We start from the raw sequence: 25,183 nt of genomic DNA, 5'->3' as shown, positions 1-25,183 counted from the left end.
AATATGCCTTGACAGGGTATTATCGTCCAATGGAGAGATCTTAGATTTTTAGACAAAAAAAAATATTTTTTTCTTCAAACACATTTTTTTTTTCAAAGTTTGACAAAGTTTTAAAAACTTTTGTATTTTGTTCACGGAGTGAAAAGCGCACCTAAAAACAAGCGGATCCGGCGAATTCCGCATTAAATAAAGCGGATTTCTTCATCTTTTTTTTTGCCAAGATAACTTTCGTCTTAAATTAAGCGGACAAATCTTCTTAATTTCTTAAAATCAAATCCACTTAATTTAAGCGGAAAATCCTCTTATTTTTTATGTGGAGACATTTTAATTAACAATAAAACAACTGTTTTGTCACTAGGCGTGTGCTTTACCATCAGAACATCTCATCATTGGAACTATAGTACGATAAACTGCTGATATTAAAGCTGAATCTGACGAGCTGATTCCTCTCATTTAAAGCGGAAATCGTATGTTGGTGGGATTTCAGGTGGGCATCATCTTATTTTAAGGTGTTTTTTTTTTCGTGTATGGGTGAATTCATTTAAAAGTTTTGTATTACATGAATAAGTGTCAATAGAAAGGGCTTAAAGTGCGATTCCGGTCGTACCAAAAATTGTTAAATTTGTACTGCATCCGCTATGGTCTTAACCCTATTCTGCGACAAACTTCATTCAAAACATAACTCTAAAACGGGATAAACCTTATACGCTGTTGATGTAAACGAAGAATTACAAATAAAAAAAACCAAATTTCATACATAATTAATTGTCAAAAAACAATTGGTCTCAAAACTTGACAAGCGGTAAAAAAAATTAATACTGAACAACAAATTATTTCCAAAGAAAAAACAGTTACGTATACGCCACAGTAACCATTTAAAATTTATTTATATCCATGCAAAACCTTACATTCCTGACCTGACTTTTCTGGGCGTTATTATTGTCATGGTTTATAAAAAATCATTTTTTTAATTGATTGTTTTCGCTTACAAATTGAAAAAAAAAAATATTTTTTGAAATAAAAAAATTTTACATTTAAAAAAAATATTATTGCGAATAAAAAATTTTCTGCATTAACCAAAAATAATTCAATGCAAGATGTGTGCATTAAATATTTTTTTTTAATATTTGTCGAATTTCTCACAATTTTGGCAATAATTGGCAATTTTAATGCAATAAAGTGCCGACTTTAGTGACATTAATGCAGTTTTTAGAATCCTTTTCTGTACGAGCCTTTAATCCTTTAATAGCTGAAATGAATCACCATATTCATTTCAGTATTATTATGACTCAACTAAAAATTCTTTTATGGTTTATCATTATTACTCATGCTCTAAAATATTTCAATATTTGTTTTTTTTTTTTTTTTTTCTATACTAAACTGTCGACACCATCATCTTGCTTAACACCACTTTTGTATAGTTTTATAAACTCGGTTTTAACTTACCTTTCTGGGATGGTGCTATAGAATAGCAAAACGGTTGCAACCTCATAACAATTTAAACTGGAGTTCATCAAACACTCAGCATCCACACTAACAATAGGTCGGCCACTTAAATCGCGTGTTCCTAAAAGATAAAAAAAAACACAAAATTTGAATGAAAAAAAATTTTAGTAAAATAGAAAACAATATAAAAAAAGATCAACCACCTCACAAACAAATTGCACACAATAAAAAAAAAAAAAAACAACAACAACAAAAAACAGATCTTTCACACTGAAATTCAAGATAAAAGATCTCTAAACGATAAGTATCTCTCTTTTTTAAAGTGTATTTTTTGTATAACAGCAGCGGGAGTAAGAATTATAAGTACCTATATTATATACTCTCCCAACAGTCTGGGTAAATTCTTTAAATTGTTTAAACGAAATTCCCCCCCAAACAATAAACAATATTAAAGTCCCAAGCTTTGCTCTATTGTTCCATGCCTTCAAAACCTACTTTCGGGGGCTCTGTGTTTATAGCTCTATGACTTGGATTAGGAATATTTGTGTCCAGGGAACAAAAGATTACCTAACATTAGAGACGTGAGCCATACGAGTTTCCCACATCATCGTTTACAACAGCCGCACACAGTTCATATGAATGGAACACAACAAAGTACAACAGAGCTCATGAGGACAATGAGTAATGAGCAGGTAATAGTTTTGAAAGATCTTTTATTTTTATTCAATTTTTTTTTTCGCTATGACTAAATGGGATACTCAGACTTCAAGGGTCGAATAAGTAATTTATTTTATTACAACGCAATTTTCTAAACACGAACAGGGTATTTCGTCCTCCAAAAAGCCACTTAAGACCTCTTTAAGACCCTAATTGTTTGGTCATAATTTCTAACTACCATTTTTATTGATTTTTTAAACGTAATCAGGGTGTTCTACTTAAGACCCCTTTAAGACCCTAAAATTTCTAAAAAAGTCACTTAAGACCCATTTAAGACCCTAATTGTGTCATCAAAATTTCTTACAACCTTTTTATTGATTTATAAAAATGCCATTTAGGACCCTAATTGTTTCATATAAATTTCTTACAAACATTTTAATTAATTTTTTTTAAAAGCCACTTAAGACCCCTTTAAGACCCTAATTTTTTCGTCACAATTTCTAACAATCATTTTTATTGATTTTCTTAACATAAACAGCGTGTTACGTCCTGCAAAAAGCTACTCAAAACTCCTTTAAGATCCTAAGATTTCTAAAAAAGTCACTTAAGACCCATTTAAGACACTAATTGTTTCATCAAAATTTCTTACAACCTTTTCTATTGATTTCTAAAAAAGCCACTTAAGACCCTAATTGTTTCATCAAAATTTCTTACAACCTTTTTTATTGATTTCTAAAAATGCCACTTAAGACCCTAATTGTTTCATCAAAATTTCTTACAAACATTTTAATTAATTTGTTTAAAAAGCCACTTAAGACCCCTTTAAGACCTTAATTTTTTCGTCAAAATTTCTAACTATCATTTCATTGATTTTCTTAACATAAACAGAGTGTTTCGTGCTACAAAAAGGCACTTAATACCCCTTTAAGATCCTAATTGGGGCCACTTAAGACCCCTTAAAGACCCTAATTGTTTCGTCAAAATGTCTTATTACCATTTTTATTGATATTTTTAAACATAAACAGGGTGTTTCGTCCTGAAAAATCCACCTAAGACTAGTTTAAGACCCTAATTATTTCATCAAAGCTTCTTACTACCGATTTTACTGATTTTTGAAACATAAACAGGATGTTTTGTCCTGCAATAAGCCACTTAAGACTCTTTTAAGACCCTAATTGTTTCGTCAACATTTCTTACAACCATTTTTATTGATTTTCTAAACATAAACAGATTTTTTCGTCCATCAAAAGACCACTTAAGACTCCTTTTGTTTAGTCAAAATTTCTTACTACCATTTTTATTGATTTCTAAAAAAACCACTTAAGGCCTTTTTAAGACCCTAATTGTTTTTTCAAAATTTCTTACTACTATGTGTATTGATTTTTCTAATCATAAACAAGGTGTTTTGTCCTGCAAAAAAAACACTTGAGACCCTTTTAAGACCCTAATTGTTTTGCAAACATTTTTTACTACCATTTTTATTGATTTTTCTAAACATAAACAAGGTGTTTTGTCCTGCAAAAAAAACACTTGAGACCCTTTTAAGACCCTAATTGTTTTGCCAAAATTTCTTACTACCATTTTTATTGATTTTCTAAAAATAAACAAGGTGTTCCGTCCTGCAAAAAGCCACTTAATCCCCTTTAAGACCCTAGTTGGAGCCACTTAAGACCCCTTAAAGACCCTTATTTTTTCATCAAAATTTCTTATTACCATTTTTATTGATTTTTTTAACATAAACAGGGTGTTTCGTCCTTCAAAAATCCATTTTGGACCCTAATTGTTTCATCAAAATGTCTTCAAACCATTTTTATTGATTTCTAAAAAAGCTGCAAGACCCCTGTAAGACCTTAATTGTTTCGTCAAAATTGCTTACTACCATTTTTATAGATTTTTTAAATGCAAGAAAGCCATTTAAGACCCCTTTAAGACCCTAATTGTTTCGTCAAAATTTCTTATTGCCATTTTTATTGATTTTCTAAAAATAAACAGGGTGTTTCGTTCGGCGAAAAGAGACTTAAGACCCCTTTAATTGTTTCGTCAAAATTTCTAACTACTATTTTTATTGATTTTCTTAACATAAAGAGGGTGTTTTATCCTGCAGAAAGTGACTAAAGACCCCTTTAAGACCGCTAATTATTTCATCAAAGTTTCTTACTATACTACCCATTTTTATTGATTTCTAACAAACAAAAGAACGATCAATATTGACATTTTAATAGAACCCAAAGAAAATATTTTGAAATCCAATTACTGCACCTATATGAGACTGTGGATGAAGCAACACGTCTGACAACATTGTCAATTTTTTATCGCAAACCTACCTCAAAAGTCATGTCTTCATGTTAAAATACAAACAAAAAAGAAATACAAAAAATTTCAATTTCGTTCTGGCCTCAACTTGGCGTCGTCGTTGTCAGCATCTGATCTGACACAAGAAGTCTTGCAACATCATCTAGCTCTATGGTCGAGAGGTATAAAAAAAAATTGAAGAAAAAACTGTGAAGATGCTATTAGCTTGGTCAGGCCAGTAGGTACCTATACCATGCCTACTCTCATATAAAGAAGAGATGTGCCTTCTTCAAGGAACCCATTTGATTTGCATGACGTTCATGTATGCCGTAGTCTGTTCTAGAGGTTCTTGCTTCTATGACACTGGTCCAGAGAAAATACACTAGCTCAATTAAAAAAAAAAAAAAAAAAAAAAAAAACAGTGTATAATGTGTTTTCGAATGGAAAACCATTTGGTTTGAATATTTTATGGTGAGGCTTCTTATTTCGTGATGCATCGTGATGATGTGCCATGCAACTCTTCATTCTCCTTTACATCGACTATGACTATTTTATACTTTGTCAAAAAAGTGTAAAAGTGTTAGCAAGGAAAAATAAAAAAATGTTCAAACTCAATTAACAGATTATGGCTTCAATCAGGTGGCTATTAGAGGGTGATAGACATTTACAGTCAATGTTAGGTTATTAGCAAGCAACAGCAACTAATACAGCTAGCAACAAAATCACTTACTTATGTAGAGAAAGTGCAACAAATCGCAGCGCAGCTCCAATTTTGTTGATTAGTTATGAAACCTGCTACTGTACCTACTCATATTTGACCTATAAATCTATTTCTTTAATATTCTTTGTTTTTAATTATTTTTTCTTTAATAAATATTACAGTCATAAATATGCATGTGTAGGTGTTAGTGTTGAGAGTAAAATTGAAAACAAGAAGGTGAATTTCACATGTCTCAAAGATATTTGACGTATACCTACATAAAAAACACTAACGAAAAAGTAAATTAATGTTTTAAAAACTACATCCAATTCCTTAAAAATGCATATCAAATACAAAAAGGTACGCAATATTTACCTTGAATTTTGATTATTTTTTTTTTTATTTCAAAACTATCCAAACTATCTATTCCTATTTGAAAAATTCTACTCATATTTTCTCATTCGAAATGTAAACGAACTACCAAGAGAGACAAAAATCTTCTAAACGGTTAAAGCAACCAATTTGATGCCACAGACTTTTTTGTAGAACATTTAAGCCCCTACAATAATCTATCTAACTAACTTAATAATAATGACTTTTCAGTGAATTAGAAAATTTTGAAAAAAAGTTAATAATACCTTTTTTGTGGAGCAATCTGTTTCCTACAAGAATATGTCATGCGCGTTTGATTATTATAATGTTTCAATTTGTTACAAAATTAAGAACAAAAAACGAATTTTCAAAGATTTTCTCGATTTTTGGACCTCAAATATCTACCAAACGGTTAGATAATTAAAAAAAAGTGTATTTAACCTTTTTTGTAGAGCGTTCAATTTTCTACAAGAATATGTAAAAAAAATTGGCTAAAAAGTCAATTAATAAAAAAATTATTTTTTTTTGTGGTAGAAGCTAAAAATGGAAAATTGAAAAGCGGAGGACCTTCCCATTAAGATAAAGAGCTCATATTCTAGAGGTGTCTAGCAATCGAGTTTTTGAAGTACAAAATCAAAAAAACGAATTTCCATTTTTTTTGACCCACCCTAATATTTATTTGTATGGGGATTTTCGAGTGAAACGGGCAAATAAAAATCTTGCGCGTATGGAGGAAGTTTGAATATTTTTTGTTTGAATTAATTGGCGTTGATTTTGGTACTTATACGAAGGATTTTTTTTTTCAAAATGATAAAATGGTTTAATTTGCATGTTTAGAAATTATTTCGCAGTGACATAGTAAAAAAAAAAAAATAAAGTAGGTTAATATATAAAAATGAAAACATATGAATGTAGTTTTCTTGTGAGCTTGCGCCCCTGCAGCTCTGCGCTTTGTGCATATGCACATCTGGCACAGGTAATAGGGCCGGCCCTGAGGATCACCCAAAAACTAAGAAATTTTCATTTAATCTGTAGTCAAAAAAATTAAATTCGATACCTTAATTATCGAATTTTAAACCGTTAAGCATGTTTTTCTCAGTCAACCGATTTTCATAAAAAACCTTCTATAAATTTAGAAATTTTCAAAAGTAAACATTCCAATTTATCGTTAAAAACTAAAAAATTAAGTATACAACTTGGTAGCTCCTACTTACGGTTTAAATTTTATTTTATCATTTATTTACGAGAAATGCAAAAAAGAATACAAAGTTATTTTTAATATTACGAAAACAACTTTTTGAATGGTTTTAATCTCAAATGAAAAATAGGTACCATTAGATTTCTTATACAACAAAGAATTTTTGATTTTTTTTTTTTTCGTTAATATTATTTCCTATAAAATTTTTTCAAAAATTAAAATTACCTAAAATATTGGTGTTCTGAAAAAAGTTTTAGAATTCACATAAAGAAAATTCACTTATTCGTTTTAGAGCCAATTTTTCAATCTTCTAATAAACAGCCAGTTAACTGTTCGACGAATAAAGTTATTAGGCTCATAAACAATCAGATAAAAACATTGAATTTTTCAATCAAGAATAATTTATTCTACAGAATAACAAAAAAAAATTGTCAAATTAAAAATATTTAAAATTAAACGTCATTTTTATTCATGAGTGTTTTTGTTTTCTTGTGTTCCACTGTATTTTTTTCAAAATTCTTTCAAAACAGCTTTGACAACTGACACAATATTTTTGTTGAGATTATTCCTTAGAATAATTTTTATTCGTCTCTGAAAGAAGCAGATAGTTTTATTCTACACAGAGAAAAATATGACCCGCTAAAAACTAACAGATTGCCATATTGTTTTACCTTCCATACATTTCATAAGGAAATCTTATTAAAATCAACGATTAATAAGGTTTTTTTAAGGAGATTTCTTATTATTTTTATAGAGAAAATCTTATTAAAATTTGACTGAAAAGTTGTTTTTTTTTGCAACTTAGCACTAGAACAAAAATCGCGATCAATATTTTCATGGCAGGTTGGTCCAGGTGGTAAGGTGGGCGACTAATGATTTGAAGTCTCCAGTTCGATTCCCAGCCTGGTCATCGTTTTTTTTATTTTTTTGCAGATTTTAAAACAATAAGGAAAACCCGATTGTTTTAATAAGGTTTCCTTCTTGGATGAAAACCATAGAGAAATCTTATTGTTTTTGTTCTATTTTATGTGGTCTATTTTTCTCTGTGTAAGGAATAAGCTATATCTGCTTGTTGAAAAATTGATTTTTTCTCTATCCTTAAGAATAAGTACTAAATGACTGTTTAACTGACTATTGAAAAATTGGCCCTTAAAAATATTGATTATTTAATTTAAATCTAAAATTATAGCCCAGGGAAATTAGTAATTTAAATCGCATTTTTCGCGGGACAAAATTTTTTTCATGGAATGTGTTCGGGTGGTTGTCCTTATCATAAAAGTCAATTTGTTGGGAAAATTGGAGGTTGGGAACAGCCGCCATCTTGGAAAAGAGATTGGTAGCGTTTTTATTGAATAGCTCCATTGTTATTCATTTTAACAGAAAATGACAAAGGTAGGACTTATTAACAATAAAATTATCTAAACAATGATATACAAAACAATTCCGTGAGTTGATTAAATAAAATTTTATAGTTAGTCAAAGTGCGGGTTTGTATCGCAAGGTTGGGACAAAATGACATTTTTTCATATATCTGACGAACTTTTGATTTGTTTGGATAATTCTTCAAGAATGAATTATAGTACTTATAATTACCTATAAAATGAGCCCACAATCGTTATTGTAACCATCGTATTGTAGAAGTAATCTAACTCCGAAACTCTCCATGTACTAGTCAAAAGTGAGAAAAAAGCTAGTTTTTTGCTAGTAGGCCGAGAAAATTTTGGGAGTAGAGGTATAACCAAAATATAAGTACGCAGTTTTGCTGCCATACTCGTGTTAATGTCGATTTCAAAGGTCTGACAACTCTAATTTTGGGCTTTATACGGTTTTTGGGGGGTTTAATAACGTAAGTTTTCCAGTTAACGTGAATGGGCTAAATTTATACTAGGTGTGTTTTTTTGTTTATCTATATAGATTTTGTGCAAAAAAACGACATCGAGATTTTTGAAATCAAAACAATTTACGTGTTAAAAACAACAAAAACTTTATCTGTATAGATTTTTGAAAAATCCAGATAATTATCCAGATTTTACTTTCTCTCGATAAAAACAGTAGTGCCAAGGTAGTTTAATTGTTGTGTTCATACAGAAATATCTGAAAATATTAACAAAAAAAAAAGCGGAGAAAACGAGGTTTGAAAAAAACTCTCATAGAAAAAAATAATCAAAAATTTGTTTGACATGGTTGCATTGAAATGTTAATATCTCGAAATATACGCAATGCACTTTTCAGATAAAAGTCTTAAATGGATCCTGATAAGATTGTTGAACACATATGTATATAAAATTACCAAAGTTTTTTCGAAAAATTAGAAATAAAAATAAAAAAGTTTTCACATTTGATTTTTAAAAAATCGTAAAAAAATTCAATATGGCTACCTTCAAACGCTTATAACACAAGAACGACGCAACTAATGTTAATGGTCATGGTCTTAAAATGTAGCTAAGAATATACAGATAATATTTTTGGTTTTTTGTGAAAAAACAATTTTTTTGAATCCAACATGGATGCCATGGCAATATGAAAATTTTTGTTTGTATCCAACATGGATGTAATGGCCTTCCCACTTCGGAGTTAAAATAAAAAAAAACAAAAGCAACGTTTTTGACAGACAGCTGCCAAAGTATATGTACAGTGGTGCCAAATGTTTGCATGGATTTCAAAAATCCCGATGTCGTTTTTTTTGCACAAAATCTATATAGATAAACAAAAAAACACACCTACTATTTGAAATTATAAATATACAAGCTGATTCCCTATTATTTTTCCTAAATCTAGACACCCCAATCTTGAGGATGTGACCAATAGAACTCAAGATATAAGCCGTTTATACGATTATGTTTTAGAGGCTTTTTTGTTTCGATTTTTGTTTGTTTATTTGAATTGAAAAGCCTGATATGGTTAGTTAAAAAAGCTTATATCGTGAGTTCTATTAACCCCATAGCCGAGATTAAGGTGTCCAGATTTAGGAAAAATAATAGAGCATCAGCTTGTATATTTATAATTTCAAATAGTACAAATTTAGCCCATTCACGTTAACTGGAAAATTTAAGTTATTTAACCCCCCAAAAACCGTATAAAGCCCAAAATTAGAGTTGTCAGACCTTTGAAATCGACATTAACACGAGTATGGCAGCAAAACTGCGTACTTATATTTTGGTTATACCTCTACTCCCAAAATTTTCTCGGCCTACTAGCAAAAAACTAGCTTTTTTCTCACTTTTGACTAGTACATGGAGAGTTTCGGAGTTAGATTACTTCTACAATACGATGGTTACAATAACGATTGTGGGCTCATTTTATAGGTAATTATAAGTACTATAATTCATTCTTGAAGAATTATCCAAACAAATCAAAAGTTCGTCAGATATATGAAAAAATGTCATTTTGTCCCAACCTTGCGATACAAACCCGCACTTTGACTAACTATAAAATTTTATTTAATCAACTCACGGAATTGTTTTGTATATCATTGTTTAGATAATTTTATTGTTAATAAGTCCTACCTTTGTCATTTTCTGTTAAAATGAATAACAATGGAGCTATTCAATAAAAACGCTACCAATCTCTTTTCCAAGATGGCGGCTGTTCCCAACCTCCAATTTTCCCAACAAATTGACTTTTATGATAAGGACAACCACCCGAACACATTCCACGAAAAAAATTTTGTCCCGCGAAAAATGCGATTTCATGCCCATATTTTGACTAATTGCCCTGAGCTATTAATTACAAATACAAAAAAAAATTCTTTAAAAAAAAATTAACCCTCTACCGCATACTAACCCATATATGGTTTATCGATTTCATATCGATTTATTCTTGTTATATTGCACCAAATGTCAAAAAGAAAAAACTTTAATAAAACTATGTCTATTTTTTTATAAATAACCGGTTTTTATTATCAGTAAGAGAGTCGTGATTCTGAAATAAACTCATTGTTTCAAGAGCATGTCTAAAGTGCAAATCAGTGAATAAAAGTGCGAACTTTTCAAGTGTTTTTTTATAAGAAATAAGTAAGTTGCATCCAATTAAAAATAAGTTTCGTATGAATTTATTATACTTTTATATGTTTAAGAAGTTGGTTTTTTGTTTTTTTTTTATAATTTTTGTCTTTTTTTTGCGTTTTTTCCAAAACACCATATATGGGTTATAATGCGTTGGCGATTTACATTACTGATTTTTGTGGCAATTTTTTTTTTTTTTTTGTAAAATGAATTGGAAGACTTTCTATGGAAAAAATAAGTGTGTTAATGCTAAAACTGGTGATAGCTTTCGAAGTGATGACGATCTAGCTTCAGATTCTGGCCCTTTTTAACATCAAACAAGCCATCTCCGAGCACTTTTGCAAATCTGTAACACCAAAATGTCACGAAAAATATGATGCCCTTCAGCTTTGGCATGTGAAAAAAGCAGAGATGGAACAAAACAAAGCTGAGGGAGTTATATACAAGTCACGGAAGTCCAGCCCCATCTAATCCCGAAACTCCAATTCACTCACAACAACCAAGGGCAAAAGCCGTTGAATTCAGTACTAACTGAAAACATCGACCATATCCCTGAATGGCAAACAAAAACACCAATATATCAAATTTCGGGACTGAAAACGTATTGTGTACATGTAGAAAATGGAAGGTGTTCTTCTGCAACAATGATAAAAGAAAGAGTTTGAATAAATTCCATGAATAAGGAAAGTCCAATGTAATAAAGACATATTTTACAAAACATACCTTGAATGCATACTAAACCATATATGGGTTATTAATTGTTTTCTGGAAATTGACTTGCTGCACACTAACCCATATATGGTTTATGTTTCTAAAAATGTATATATGTATATGTAAAAAAATAAAAAATTTTATGTAATACCTTTTTTCAACCCCTAATAAAGCTAAAAAATTGTTAAAAAAATTTTTATTTCATTTCGTTCATAATTCATGCAGTAGAGGGTTAATGAAAATATTTTGCAGCATAAAAAATATTATTGCCAATAGAAAATGTTCTGCACTGAAGAAAAAATTCAGTCCAAAATGTGTGACTATTAACTACTTAGCGTTATTGTTGATATCCTGGTATTTTTACTCAACGAATTTTGGAAAAGTCTGAATGTGTTTTGACAAAACAAAAAACTTAATTCGGTTGAAATTGGCCGCAACTTCAGGTGCTTATATTAAGACTTTCAAAAATTATCGATTTATCCAATTTTCCACACCTAACAAATTCATACGGTGACTATGGAGATTTAGAGCACCTTTTATTGAGAGCTTCGAACAACCTCATAATAGCCCTTCAAATAACGAATAAAAAGCTATGTGAATAAAATAATCCAATACTTTTGTATTAAAAAAACCATAAATCGTAACATAAAGATAAAGATTACCTTCATTTTGTTATACTTTTAAATAATTTCAAAACAATGCAAAGTATAAGTTAAATAATAGTTTTATTTGTTTAAAAAATCTAAATTTAAAAATTATTGTTTAGTCAAAATATAATAAATTTTAATTCTGGGAGAAGTGATAGCAATCGTTCTTAGATCTTCAATAATTGCTTTAAACGTTTTTAAGTGACTAACACAAGAACGATGTACAACCAAGCCACTGACTGAGTTTTGGGTTGAATTTATTAAAGTGACCTCCAATGTCCTTAACTCCATGATCAATCTTGATCACTTTTTCAGATAGCCTTGAATTGGCTGCATCACTTTTGAATATTTTCAATCGTTCCTGAAATGAGCTTAATTCGCTGACTTCTTTAATTTTCCTCTTGCTGTTTTGTCCATATTTGCTATGACTCTTGTAAAAACTGTGTACAAGAATAGGACTTCTTCTAACCTTCTGAGCTATGAAACGAATCGTCTTCCCTTGCTGCTTATAAAATCGAATTTGTTTTATTTCTTCTTTAGTAAGTGACTTGATTTCGAATTGATGATTATGAACACTTTTAAATTTCTGTATTTTCACTCGTTTAAAAGTTCCTTTGTTGGGTTTCACTTCACTTTCAACCATGATTTTTGATATTGATAGACTAGAATTTGAAGAAGCAGTTTTAAGTTTTGTTGTCCGTTGTTCCTGAGATGTTGTTACCTTACCTACTCTTTCATTGCGATTATTTACATAGTTTTTAGGGTCCTTGAAATAACTGTGTACCAAAATTGGACTCCTGTTTATTTTCTGAGCTATGAAACGAATAGGTTTTCCTTGTTCTATATAAGATCGAATTTTAATTCTCTCTTCTTTAGTTAGTGTTTGTTTTCGAACCATGGTTACGGATTCTATGAAATTATGTCTTCAACTAAAGATCTTAAAAATCTAAACTCCCTTTTATATGTGATTTCAAATGTCAGAACAGGTAGATTTTACTAATGTTGGTAATTAAGTGAACCTTTTTTAAAGAAAACAACATAATAAAACTTCAATTTGTTAACTTTATCTCGGTAATCCTTTTACAACATGGTCATTATCCTTGGAAAAATCCTAGTTCTTGACAATAAAGAAATAAGAGCTCGGTAAAAAAAAAATTAAGCACATCATGAGTCACAGGTAACAAAGTCAAAAATTAAAAATAAAAGTTGAAAACTACTTAACTGGTGAAATTCACCTTAAGGTACCAAGTACCAACATTACCATAATAATGTCAAATGTAATTTTCTTCAATCGTTGTTTTTTTTTGTGACACATGCGTTAAAGTGAAAGGGTCATATAATCAAATGACCTGCTACGGCTGCTGACGAAAAGAACCATACCGCAACAGCTACTGGCGGCATTCATGGCATAGCGATAGCAATGATTTATCGAAATTTAATTATTGCTCAACACTTAGCCTGAGAGAGGTTTGCGTGTGACGGTATAAGCATGGTTGTTTCTCATCACGTCTGAATGCCGCATGTCAGGAAATTTTCGCATTCTTTTCGAAAAGAAAAAAAAACATTAGGGTAAAAGCGGGTGAGATGGCGCGGCGGGGGAGATGGCGCACTTTAAATATCTTGTACATTTATTGCTCTAAAAATGTATGAAAAAAATTTTTAGCTTTCTTTAAATATTTTAAATCGAAGTAGCCAGTATTCGTTTCTTTATCTGTGATACAAAAAATGAAAAAAATTTCAAAGCAAATCATGTGATGATTTTTTTCGAATTTTTTTTTCGCTCTTTGTTTTTTGTTCCGATATTTTGTGAGTCGTTGGTATCTTAGATGCCCTTGATACACCAATACATACAAGAGAGTATAAGTTATGCATTGCGTGTGAAATCTGAGCTCTAGTTCTATTTGGTTTTTATGGGTGCTTGCGAATAGGAAATATGCGAAAAAAGGTGAGATGGCGCAGTTTTTTGCGGGTGAAATGGCGCATTCCGTACAAGAATTTGATAATTGAGTATAGTGTTAGCATGTGCCATATCACCCTCAAAATATTTTTTTAAGTGATTCAGCCAAGTTCAAATTTTATAAAAAAGACGAGTAGTTGCAATCTATTATATGGCATGCATTGGTGCTTGACTCCTTCACATCGTTCAATCATTTGTGCAATGAATTTGGCAATAGAAACCTAAAACAAACTTATGCGCCATCTCACCCACCCTATAGGGGGAGATGGTTTTTTTTTAACTTTTTTTTCTATATTAATTTAAAAATATAAACTTAAAATACAAAATTCTGTAATACAAACAATACGTTGGATATTGAATATAGAACATTTTTGCATTGTTAGAAATATGAAATGTGGTTTACTTTGAAAAATATAACGAAAACAAAAAAGGTATGCCATCTCACCCGCTTTTACCCTAAAAGATGCAGGTTTTTGGAATTTTTGAGTTGAGCCTGGTTAATTCATTACCAAACAAAAATTTAAATGGTGTTAATACCTCATCCTTAAGTCTTAAATATTACGCAATAAATGCACTTAAGAGAACTTGACAGCAAATATAATGGACATAATGTTGCAGGGTCCTTATCGTAAGTACTCAGGACTAATTTGTTCGAGGTTATGTTATGTGTGCTCATGCTCACTGAGGGCATCTTTTTTTTTTTACATCTTCTTACATATAGAAGGCCCTTATAGCATGCAACAATTTTAAGTGAAGTGCAAGATGAAAGTGCGGTTGTTGTAATTAAGTTGGGACATTATAATGGCAACCTTTTGGGCATCATGATGGACATGCATTAAAAAGTTTTGTCTTTACTTAGTTATGCAATTTAATGTCTGATATTATGTCTGAATGGTTTGATTATGTTGCTTAAACAATAATTAATTATATCATTTAGTTTATCGTTGTGAATAATAATTTATAATTTTAAATGAAGATATTGTTGTTGAGTATAATTGTTGTCATTTTGAGTTGATATAACTGTATGACAGCTGGGAAGGGTTTGATATCTCAATTTTATGTTGGGAAAAACCGAATTAAAAAAATTTTAATTTGTAATCAATTCAAAATTAACTTATATTCCAATTTAAACCATTATAATCAGTGCAAAATAAGTAAAACATAATTAAGTAATAGAATTTTAATAAGATTCTGGTTCCAGAGATGATTTTTTATTTGTATTCCTTTAAACTTTCTTAATTTGTACACCGAAAAAAAAAAACCAATATCAATTTAACATTTTTTAAATATCAAATTAACATTTTTTAAATATCAGCCAAAAATGCTCTATAAAATGTGTTTTGTGATATTTAAAATGTTAAAACAACATTTTTATTATCAGGATGATATTTAAATGTCACATTTTGGAATTTTGTTTTGATATTTTACTATCATTTTTTCATATCAATTTCTCATTCCAAATTATTGAAAAATATTAAATAAAAATTTTTTAATGTGTACTAATTTTAAGGCGCTTTGTGGTTTTTCGAAGTAAAATGTATTTAAAATTAAAATTAATTTTTTTTTAACAAAACCATTTTTTTGCTTAAATTTCATAAAACAAATAATAGCAAAAGATTCTCTAGGTAATTTAAGGAAAATATATAGAAAGCAGTAAGGGGCAATCTTCCATCGTTTAAGCGATAAATGCAATTTTCTAACATTCTGACCTCAAACACAAAAAAAAACATTTTGAAAACAACGGCAACACCTACAATATCTTAAAATACATTTTTAAAAAACCAGAAGCTCATTCTTATCTCTTAAATTTAAATCCACTAAATTTAATTAAGAGTTTTTGAAAAAATGGTCCTCAAACTCAGAATTAAAAAAAAAATGTTGTTAGAAAAATTTAAAATGACTTTTTTCCAAACTTTTTCTAATAAAATATGAATTTATTTAAAAAAAAATGTTGACCATAAATATTATCAGTTGAATTTCGAAGCATAAAAGGTAAAATATATCACAATTTTGAAAAAAAAAAATTACTTCAATTTCAATGGTTTTTTTTTTATTAAAACTGAATTTTTGCATAGAAATAATTAATTTTCTCAAAGACTGTGGTAAATAGGAACTTTAAATTTTTGCTATTTAACTTTCAACAGTAAGGGTTATTAAATGAATAAAAAATAATTTTATGTTTAGATGTTGAACTTTAAAAAAAAAAATAAGTTACATTTTTTTTCAAAACTTTTATTAAAAAAAGTTCTTCGAAAATGAAATACTTTTTAATTGTTTTCATAAACCGTAATACATATTGACATTTCCTTTTATAATTTGAAATCATAATAAATGCGGGCAAAAAAATTTGAAAATAAATGCATTTTATATTACGACCAAGTTTAAAAAACGACATGTTAAAATTTTTTCAATATTTTTTTTTTTTCAAAAATCTGAGTTCAATTATCATTCTTTCAAAATCCGTTCATTCAATTAACTTAATTTTTATTTTACATATATGACTAAGCTTCTAGCTTCTAAAAAGTGTATATTTGAATATTGTAGGTGTTGCCGTTGTGTTCAAATATTTTTTTTTTGTGTTTGAAGTCAATTAATAAGAAAATTAAATCTATCGTTTGAACTATGGAAGATTGTCCCTCACTCCCATATTTCCTAGACAATCTTTTGGCATCAATTAATTTATGAAATGTAAGAAAAATTTTAGAAAAAAAATTTGTTTTTGTTCACAAAAATCTTCAATTAAATTTAAAAAATCAAAACGGCAACACCGGCAATTTTTGATCTATAGACTTTAAAGTATTTTTAATTACCGACGTTTGAAAAAAAAGATCATCAAAATCTAAGCTGTTCGGCCGGGTTCCCTTATATTGCCAATTTTTGAGCTTTAGTTACTCCACTATTTAAGTTTTGTTTGACCTAAGAAGAAAATTGTATGGGAATGGTTCTGTATCACCCACCGTTCCGGCGGGAGGGGCAATTTTCTGAAAATTTAACCTTAAATAAAAAAAAACACATAAAATCAAGAAAAAGACATAAAATACTGTGCAATAGCTTTTTTGAAAGCTTATTTTGCATTCTTTCAAATGTTTTTCGATTTAAGTAGTTTTCGCGAATATTTTTTGTGAAATAAAATTGAAATATCAAAACTTTGAAAAAAATTGTCAAATTTGATGTTCAAGTATTTTTTTTTTTTTTTTTTTTTTTTAATTTTCCTTGTCATCAATTTTAATTGGAAAAGAATTAATAATAAAATAATTTAATAAAAAAAAGTAAAAAAAACACTAACTTTATATAACAAATCACCCTGTTTCACGAAACTTCTTATAATAATAAAAAAAAAAAAAACAAAACAAAACAAAAACGTAATAAGTGCATGATTGTAAAGAAAGAATGATTTTGTAATTCTATTTTAATAAAAACAAAAAAACACTTCCTTTAAAAAAGTTAAAATTTTCATTAAAAATATTTTAGGCAAATATTTAGCAAAGGTGTTTATATGTACTTATAAAATTATTACTTATCATGCTTTCTTCATTTTTAGACTTGCTAAATATTTGTCTAAGCAGAAGATTTTGAGAAAAAAAAACTTTAAGATGTGTTTTTAAATATAAGAAATTTTTTTAAATTTTTTTTTTTTCTAAAGAAGAATAGTAATTTACATACATACTTTCGTCTATGCAAGACATTTTTATTTTATTTTTTTCCCAAATAATTTTGAGTTTAAACAAAAAAAAAAAACTAAAGAACAACTTTTTTATTAATTATTAAAAAACTGAATATTTGCTCTTAAACTCTCAACTTCTAACCTTTATAGCACTTTTTAGCACTTCCCAATAACGATTTCATGTTTTTAAAATCAAACTTTGAGATCAAAAGTTAACTTCCACATTTAAAAAAACATCATTTCCTCTTAACAAAAATTATTTTCCACTCCAGCCATGACTTCTCCATTCTAAATAACAAATCACTCTCTTCCACTTTACCTGCCCACTTGCATTATTTTTTCTATCTAATCTTTACCACTTAACGCACGCATTTCTCGTCTCAACAAAAACTTCAGATAAAATTTATTATCATTCAATTAACCCTAAATTATAAAAAAAAAAAACTACATAAGAAGAACCCGCCCGCCTTCAGATTGTATTTCTATATGCTTGCGCACTTACCTGGCAGATGTATTCCAGATGACAACAATTTCTCTGGCAGTTCAGCAATCGAACGTGGTGCAATAATCTCATCAGGCAATTGATTATCTGTAAAATTAAAGAAGAAGAAATTAAGAAAGAAGAAAAACAAAAACAGATTCAAAAAGATGCATCTCAAATTACAGTGTTTTAAACGGGTTAAATGCGGTAAATCTCCGGCACGTAGCCACAAATTAAAAATCAAAACAATTTAATTAAACCAACTCCAACCGACCCACACGCCAACTTCAATTGGCTAACAAACAAGCGAACAAGTCCATTTGAAGTTGAAGTCGTTGAAGCCAACTGAACAGCGGATGCCAGATGATTTGTATATGCTCCAGCTCTACCTGTCTTCAGTATTGCCAGCATTCAGTGGTCAAGTCGGACTTGGACACACCTGGCGGCCTTACCGGTAAGGTAGGGTTTTAGGAATTCGCATGTGAAATTATGACCCGTGCGTCCGACACACCTTCTTCCTCTGACGAAGATAAATTGAACTTCAGTTCACCTGATTCTGGGCAGATTTGGGAACAAGCAAGCAAACAAAAAAATTCAATTCGCCGCGAGTAGGTGTCAGAATGACAGGTCTTTGATCACCAGGACTAGCTCTCAGAACTCACCCACAAAACCACAAAAAAACACAGACCAGGATTGCTGCTCTCAATTCGCGATAGCAGGTGTTTTTTTTTTTTTCTGTGAAGCGAGTTCCAGCGAGCGTAGGAGGAATCTCCGGTTCTTGGTTCGTTCGTTTTGGGACCTCAGGTGCGTTCCCTGAGATACTCCATTTAACGCTATCTCGCCGAATGCGATTAATGGATATTAAGTTGCACACTGAATTCGTTCATAAAATTCATGAGCCGGTTTTCCGGTCCACCAAACCGCGACCGATTCAACACTCTCGCAAGACCTGGATTTGCGGCAAATTAGTGGGATTGCTGCTTGGTAGCTTATATAGCAGCACACAAGTCAGCAGGTTCCATGGCAGGCCGCGAATTGCAGTTAATCGGTGCATTAATTTCAGCTGCCAATTGACATTGGCTCGGTTGAGATTAATTCGTATTGTGTTCGAGTGGAGGCGGTAATGGCATTTCTGTCAAGCAGTCAACATATAGCACATGTCCGTCGCCGATAGAGGGCGTTGGTGGTGGTGCGGTAGTTGCGGAATGGTCTGACTCTGAACGAAGGAGGCAAATTGATTTTGATTCTTTCATATAGTTTTTTGCTGGATGGAAATGGAGAGTCTTTGGTTGGTATTTTAGCTAAGCTTGCCTTTTAAAAAAAGGAAGCGGAGGAGGTATGGTGGCCTGGAACTTGCTGATTTTTTTCTATTTCATTTTGTCTATTCTGCTGACAGCGGGGTGTCAAATACCAAAAAATGTAGTTTTCTAAATGTGTTAATAGGGAAGAGGTGGTTTGTTTTTTTTTTCTATATTTTTTTTTGTTGATGGAGTTGTTGTGCAATTAGGCGGGTGTTGTGGTTTTCTTGATCAAACTTGGTTGGCATATAAAATTTAAGTAATATGACTGCATTCTCTTCAATAATAAAAGTAGGATAATCTGACAAAAGATTAGATATTCCAAGTATGTTTGGGTTGCACCACATGTGTGCTTGATTGGCATTCTTTGTGGTTGGCATTTGAGATGTTGTGTGGAAGTGGTTTATCTTTTTGCACAAAAAAAAACCACTTTGGCAAGTGTGTGTCTATGTTTTTTTGATGGAAAATATTTTCGACAGGAGGATTTTTTTTCACAAGTCGTAGGTATTTTTTTTAACACCAACTTGTTTTAAGAGAAAAATTCCTTAGGCAGGTTCTAATGAATATTGGGCGACAGGTGATTTATTTAGATACATTTGTTCTTGAATTAGAGACAAATATTTTTTGTCGAAGTAAAAGGATTGAATTGGAGGTTGAATAGAGACTTTATGGCAGAATGGAATTTATTTGGTTTAAGGTTGACTTTTTTTAAGATAGGTAAGGTACGGAATGTGAATTGCTACATTTATCAATGAGCTTGGGAACTTAGTCTATAAGAAATCCCACAGTTAAAGATAAGAAAACAATTAAAAAAGCCTAATTGGCTTCTTTTTGTATCATCTTACAATATTTTAACGTAAAGGGTCACTGTGGTGTATGCGTAATTTTTTTTTTTTAACAAATTTTTGTTGTTTCACAATTATTTTTGCTATGCAAATAAATCGATATAGCCTTTAGATTCTTGATTCTTGTGCTTAAAGTAACATTATAACTTTATAACAAATTATAACAAGATTTTAATAAAGTATAACAGTTATATTAATTATTTCTTAAGAAGAGTCTCACATTTTCAGTAGGTAGGTACCTAAATCTAAAAAACATTTTATTTTTTCTTTGACAAAACTGTTATGTTTTTATGTGAACTACTTGAATGTACTTTTGTTACAAAAACTAATGTTCACTAGAAGATAAATTAATGCATAGATACTGTATATATAATTTTGTAAACCTTTGCGAAAATGCACTTCTCGCTGAGAAATTTAATTTTGAACGGAAAATAATGGTTTTGTCTTCAATCATCCATAACTCAGCCACCGAGATTGGCAGAAAAAAATTGAAGAGGATTAAAAACTTGAATAAAATTTACGTGGTTATGGCTTATTTCGATCGAAATTCTTAATTAAAAATTTTTCTCCACTTTGTTTCACATTTTTGATGCAAACAATGCTTACGTTAAAATCTCAGCTTTGTTTGCATATTTATGAAGTTTTTAAAAAATTTAATTTTCAAAAAAAAATCAGTGAGTGAAAATTTTTTAAAACCCGAAATTTTTTTATTCGCTTGGAATTTTACAAGTTATTGCTCGTTTTCACCTGAAGAGAATTAACAACTTCCACTTAACTTGTTTCTTTTTTGTTAATTAAAATTTTAAAGCGTAAAGATTACCTTGCATTATAAGCTGGAAACAAAATTTAAAACAAGGGAAGTTTTCCGAACGTAAAAATTTTTCACCTGGAACTCACAATAGGGCGGAATATGTTTTTTACAATTAATTTTTACTTGCGATATAGGTACTATAGGGCAAGTTTAGGATTCGTAAAAAAAATCGAACTCGAGATAACAATTTTACATGACATTACGATGATGGAGAATGCAAAAAAAGTGGGTCCGGCAATTCTGTCTGTCTGTCTGTCTGTGTGTCTGTCTCTATCTGGAGCTGCAGCCTAAACGAGTGAAGTGATTTTCTTCAAACTTGGTGGTTAGCAGTTTTTGGTGATTCCCTAGAGGGGAAATTGAAATTTTTTTTTTATGACCAAAACTAACGGTACCTGCCATATAACCGAAATAGAAAAGTTAATTTTTTTCAAAAACGGCTCTAACGATTTTGATTAAAATTTTTGTGTGTAGTACTACACATAATAGCCAACTTTTTAAATAAAAAAAATATTTTTTGTACCGTTATTAACGGTACCTGTCACAGAACGGTTTTTTTCGTTTCTGAATATCTCGTACAACATTAACCCGATTTAAATGAAAATTTTTATACAAAAGTGTGTAAGTAAAGAAAATATTAAAATTTTAGAAAATTTTCAAAAACGCATTTTTGGTTTTTTAAAAAATATTTCAAAATTTTTTTTTGAAAAATCAATTTTTTGAAAACGAATCAATGAAAAATTTTGAAATTTAGTTTTTATGAGTAAATTAATTACTTCTTCAAAATGGCATACCAACCTTTTTTTTGAAAAATGTTAAAAAATTTTTATACAGGGTGTCCCAAAAGTAATGGATCAAACGAAATATGCTGATAGGTCAACTTTAGGACTCTCAGAATTTGGTAACTTGTTCATCCCAAATCCTTACGGTTTTCGATTTAATGCAGTTTTTGTGAAATTTCGAAAAATCCCGACTTTGCAACAGTATTTTGCTTCCTCCGCTCATAATTGATTTTTGTTTTTTACAATTTTTTCACTAAAACATTGCCTAATAATAAGAAATAGTTAATTTATCAAAATATTTTTTATTTCATATGCCATTTTTCTGCAAATTAATTAACAGTTTCATGTTTTATAAAAACTCAATTTCTTTCTTTTATTTCAGAGCAACACCCTGAAAATAATTTGTATGATGTGGCACTGGTTTATTATTTTGAAAACTTGCTGTGTTATTGCAGTTTTCAAAAATGTATAAAAGTTTCCAAAGTTGAAGATAGAACTGAAGATATTACAATTTAAAAGCAACAAAACAGGGCTTTTCAGAGCAAAATAACAAAGAAAAATAAACACATTTTTTCGACTGCTGTTTGTTTATTTCTTTTTGAACAAAAGCCTCGATTTTTGTTTGTTATTTTGCTCTGAAATCGTCTGTTTTTTTGCATTCAAATTAAAATATCTTTCGTTCTAATTTCAACTTTGGAAATTTTTATACATTTTTGAAAACTGCAATAACACAGCAAGTTTTCAAAATAATAAACCAGTGCCACATCATACAAATTATTTTCAGGGTGTTGCTCTGAAATAAAAGAAAGAATATGAGTTTTTATAAAACATGAAACTGTTAATTAATTTGCAGAAAAATGGCATATGAAATAAAAAATATTTTGATAAATTAACTATTTCTTATTATTAGGCAATGTTTTAGTGAAAAAATTGTAAAAAACAAAAATCAATTATGAGCGGAGGAAGCAAAATACTGTTGCAAAGTCGGGATTTTTCGAAATTTCACAAAAACTGCATTAAATCGAAAACCGTAAGGATTTGGGATGAACAAGTTACCAAATTCTGAGAGTCCTAAAGTTGACCTATCAGCATATTTCGTTTGATCCATTACTTTTGGGACACCCTGTATATAAAAAATTATTTTTTTTAAAAAACGGCTCCTACAATTTTCGAAAATGTTTTTCTAAAAATACTTTTTTATACAAGAAATAAAATGGCATATTCGTTATTTTTTTTAAGATAATTTAAAACGGAGTTTAATTAATTATAAAAACAGATTTAATTTTTTTATACTACTTATGAAATTTCTTCAAAATATCAAATTTTATATTTCTAGAATGAAAAGCTTTAACATTATAGTTACTTTAAGCATAAGAGCAAGTACGTGCGACCCCAGTCGTGCAATTTATTTATTATACTGCTAAACACTATTCGCAACAAAAATATAACCAACACTGAGCAAAAAAAGTTTTTCTTATGAATTCTAACATTCTTTGGGTCAAAAATTGTACCTCCAATTTGGTACTTCAATTGTTCTTTTTTTTTATAAAACTTAAGCTTTGTAAAATGTTTGTGGGTACGAAGTAGGTATAAACAACACTCGTAAAATAAGCCGTTTTATAGAAATTTTTCAATGGTTGTCTGTATAGAAAGTTTCAGATTGAACGGATGTATCGATTGTACAGAGGGGTTTTTGGAATAACTCTTTTAGTACCAAAAATAACAGTACCTGTCAAATTACAATTTTAGAATGGTACAATTTTCTCGAAAAATGTTTCTATGACTTTTTTTTTAAGTCAAAAAATTCCTAAAATTTTTTCTATACGGATCTAAACGGATCATGATATGAAACAATTTTTTTTTTTTTTTACTTTGTAAATTTCTCACAAATCAATCAATCAGTTCAAACAAATTTTCTTGCTCAAACACACAAAATTTTTGGATTTAAAAATCAATATTTTTGTTTTTTATTTTGAAAAATCAAAATATCGAAAAAAAATTAGTTTTCTCTGTTGATTTATCAATTTTTATTAATTTTTATTGGAGATTTATTTTTTAAACATCGTATTAAAAAAAAAAACAGGTCTCTAATGATTTTGTATTTTTTTTTTTTTTTTTTTCAAATGCATAAATGAAATCGAAGTTTTGGTTTTTTTTCCTTTCAAGAACATTAATATAATTTCTATATACAAAACACTCAAATCACTTTCAAAAATGATTTATCTTTACATCTTAGAATTAGAGATTTTAAGTTTGAAATATCATATTTTTTTATCAAAAAATCGTCTTTTTGAAAAAACCCCAAAAAATTATTTTGTTTTTTACTATTGTAGAATAAAGATATTATACAACACTCTATTAAACAAAAAGAAAAGGCATGTCGTACAAAAAATGGGTGAAATATTTAATTTCAATAAAAAATCGTTAAAGTAGTTCTTGAGAAAATTAAGTTTTTTTTTTATTTTGGAAAGGGCCGATTTTAGCAAGAAAAATGATATTTTGTGATGTTTTTTTTTTTCGGTTTGAATCAAATTTTATGCCAATCAATTATAATTGAATTTTTATTTATATCTTTTCCTGATGCAAACTCAAATTTTGTGCAAGCAAGATTGACGTTTGAAACAAAATGAAACAAAATGAAACAAATTTCAAAACGAACAACTTTTTCGATAGTATTTTAATCAGGACAAATAAGAAAGTAGGTAGATTTTGAGGCTTGACAGTTATGTCATTAAACAATTGGGAAAAAATGTGAAAATATACAAATTTTTTAAATCAAGTTTTAAGTTAAATACAAAATAAATTTTAAAAATGGAGCTGTACCCTTCTTGATGATGCAAGGTTCTCAATTAAAAAAAAAAACATGAAATTATTTAAAATAAAATGCACGACTGGGGTCGCACGTACTTGCTCTTATGGTAAAAGTAGATCTTATCTTAAAGCTTTTTATAAAAAAAATGAGGCAAAATTATAATTAGATTTAAATAAACCATTTCCCATAATGTGAAAAAAGTACATAAAATCTGTTTTTATAATTAATAAAACACCGTTTTTAAAGGTTTTGATAAGAAACGAAGTATGCCATCTGATTTATTGTATGAAAAACAATTTTGAGAACAAAAATTTTGAAAATCGTTAGAACGGTTTTTTTTTTTAATTTAATTTTTTATATATACCTTACCTACCTACAAATTTTCTAACATTGAAAAAAAAACTGGGTATGCCATTTTGAAGAAATATTTAATTTAGTTTTAAAAACAAAATTTTAAACATTTCGGAAACCTGTTTTCAAAAAATTAATTTTTCAAAAACAAAAAAAAA

General features: G+C 29.3%; 1 protein-coding gene across 5 annotated transcripts in view; it reads right to left on the bottom strand.

The window, feature by feature from the left end:
• The window catches only part of LOC129908710 (uncharacterized), a 218,323-nt gene that overhangs the window by 78,207 nt on the left and 114,933 nt on the right, over nt 1-25,183 (bottom strand). For all 5 annotated transcript variants that reach the window (XM_055985432.1, XM_055985433.1, XM_055985430.1 and 2 more), the window contains 2 exons: nt 18,151-18,237; nt 1,447-1,567 (listed from right to left, as the gene is read on the bottom strand). In XM_055985432.1, the coding sequence (XP_055841407.1) occupies nt 1,447-1,567; nt 18,151-18,237 (208 nt within the window). The remainder of the gene's footprint in view (nt 1-1,446; nt 1,568-18,150; nt 18,238-25,183) is intronic.

Source organism: Episyrphus balteatus, chromosome 2 (genome assembly GCF_945859705.1).
Source record: "Episyrphus balteatus chromosome 2, idEpiBalt1.1, whole genome shotgun sequence".
In the NCBI taxonomy this organism is placed as follows: Eukaryota; Metazoa; Arthropoda; class Insecta; order Diptera; family Syrphidae; genus Episyrphus; species Episyrphus balteatus.
This window is presented reverse-complemented; position numbering and strand designations above follow the sequence as displayed.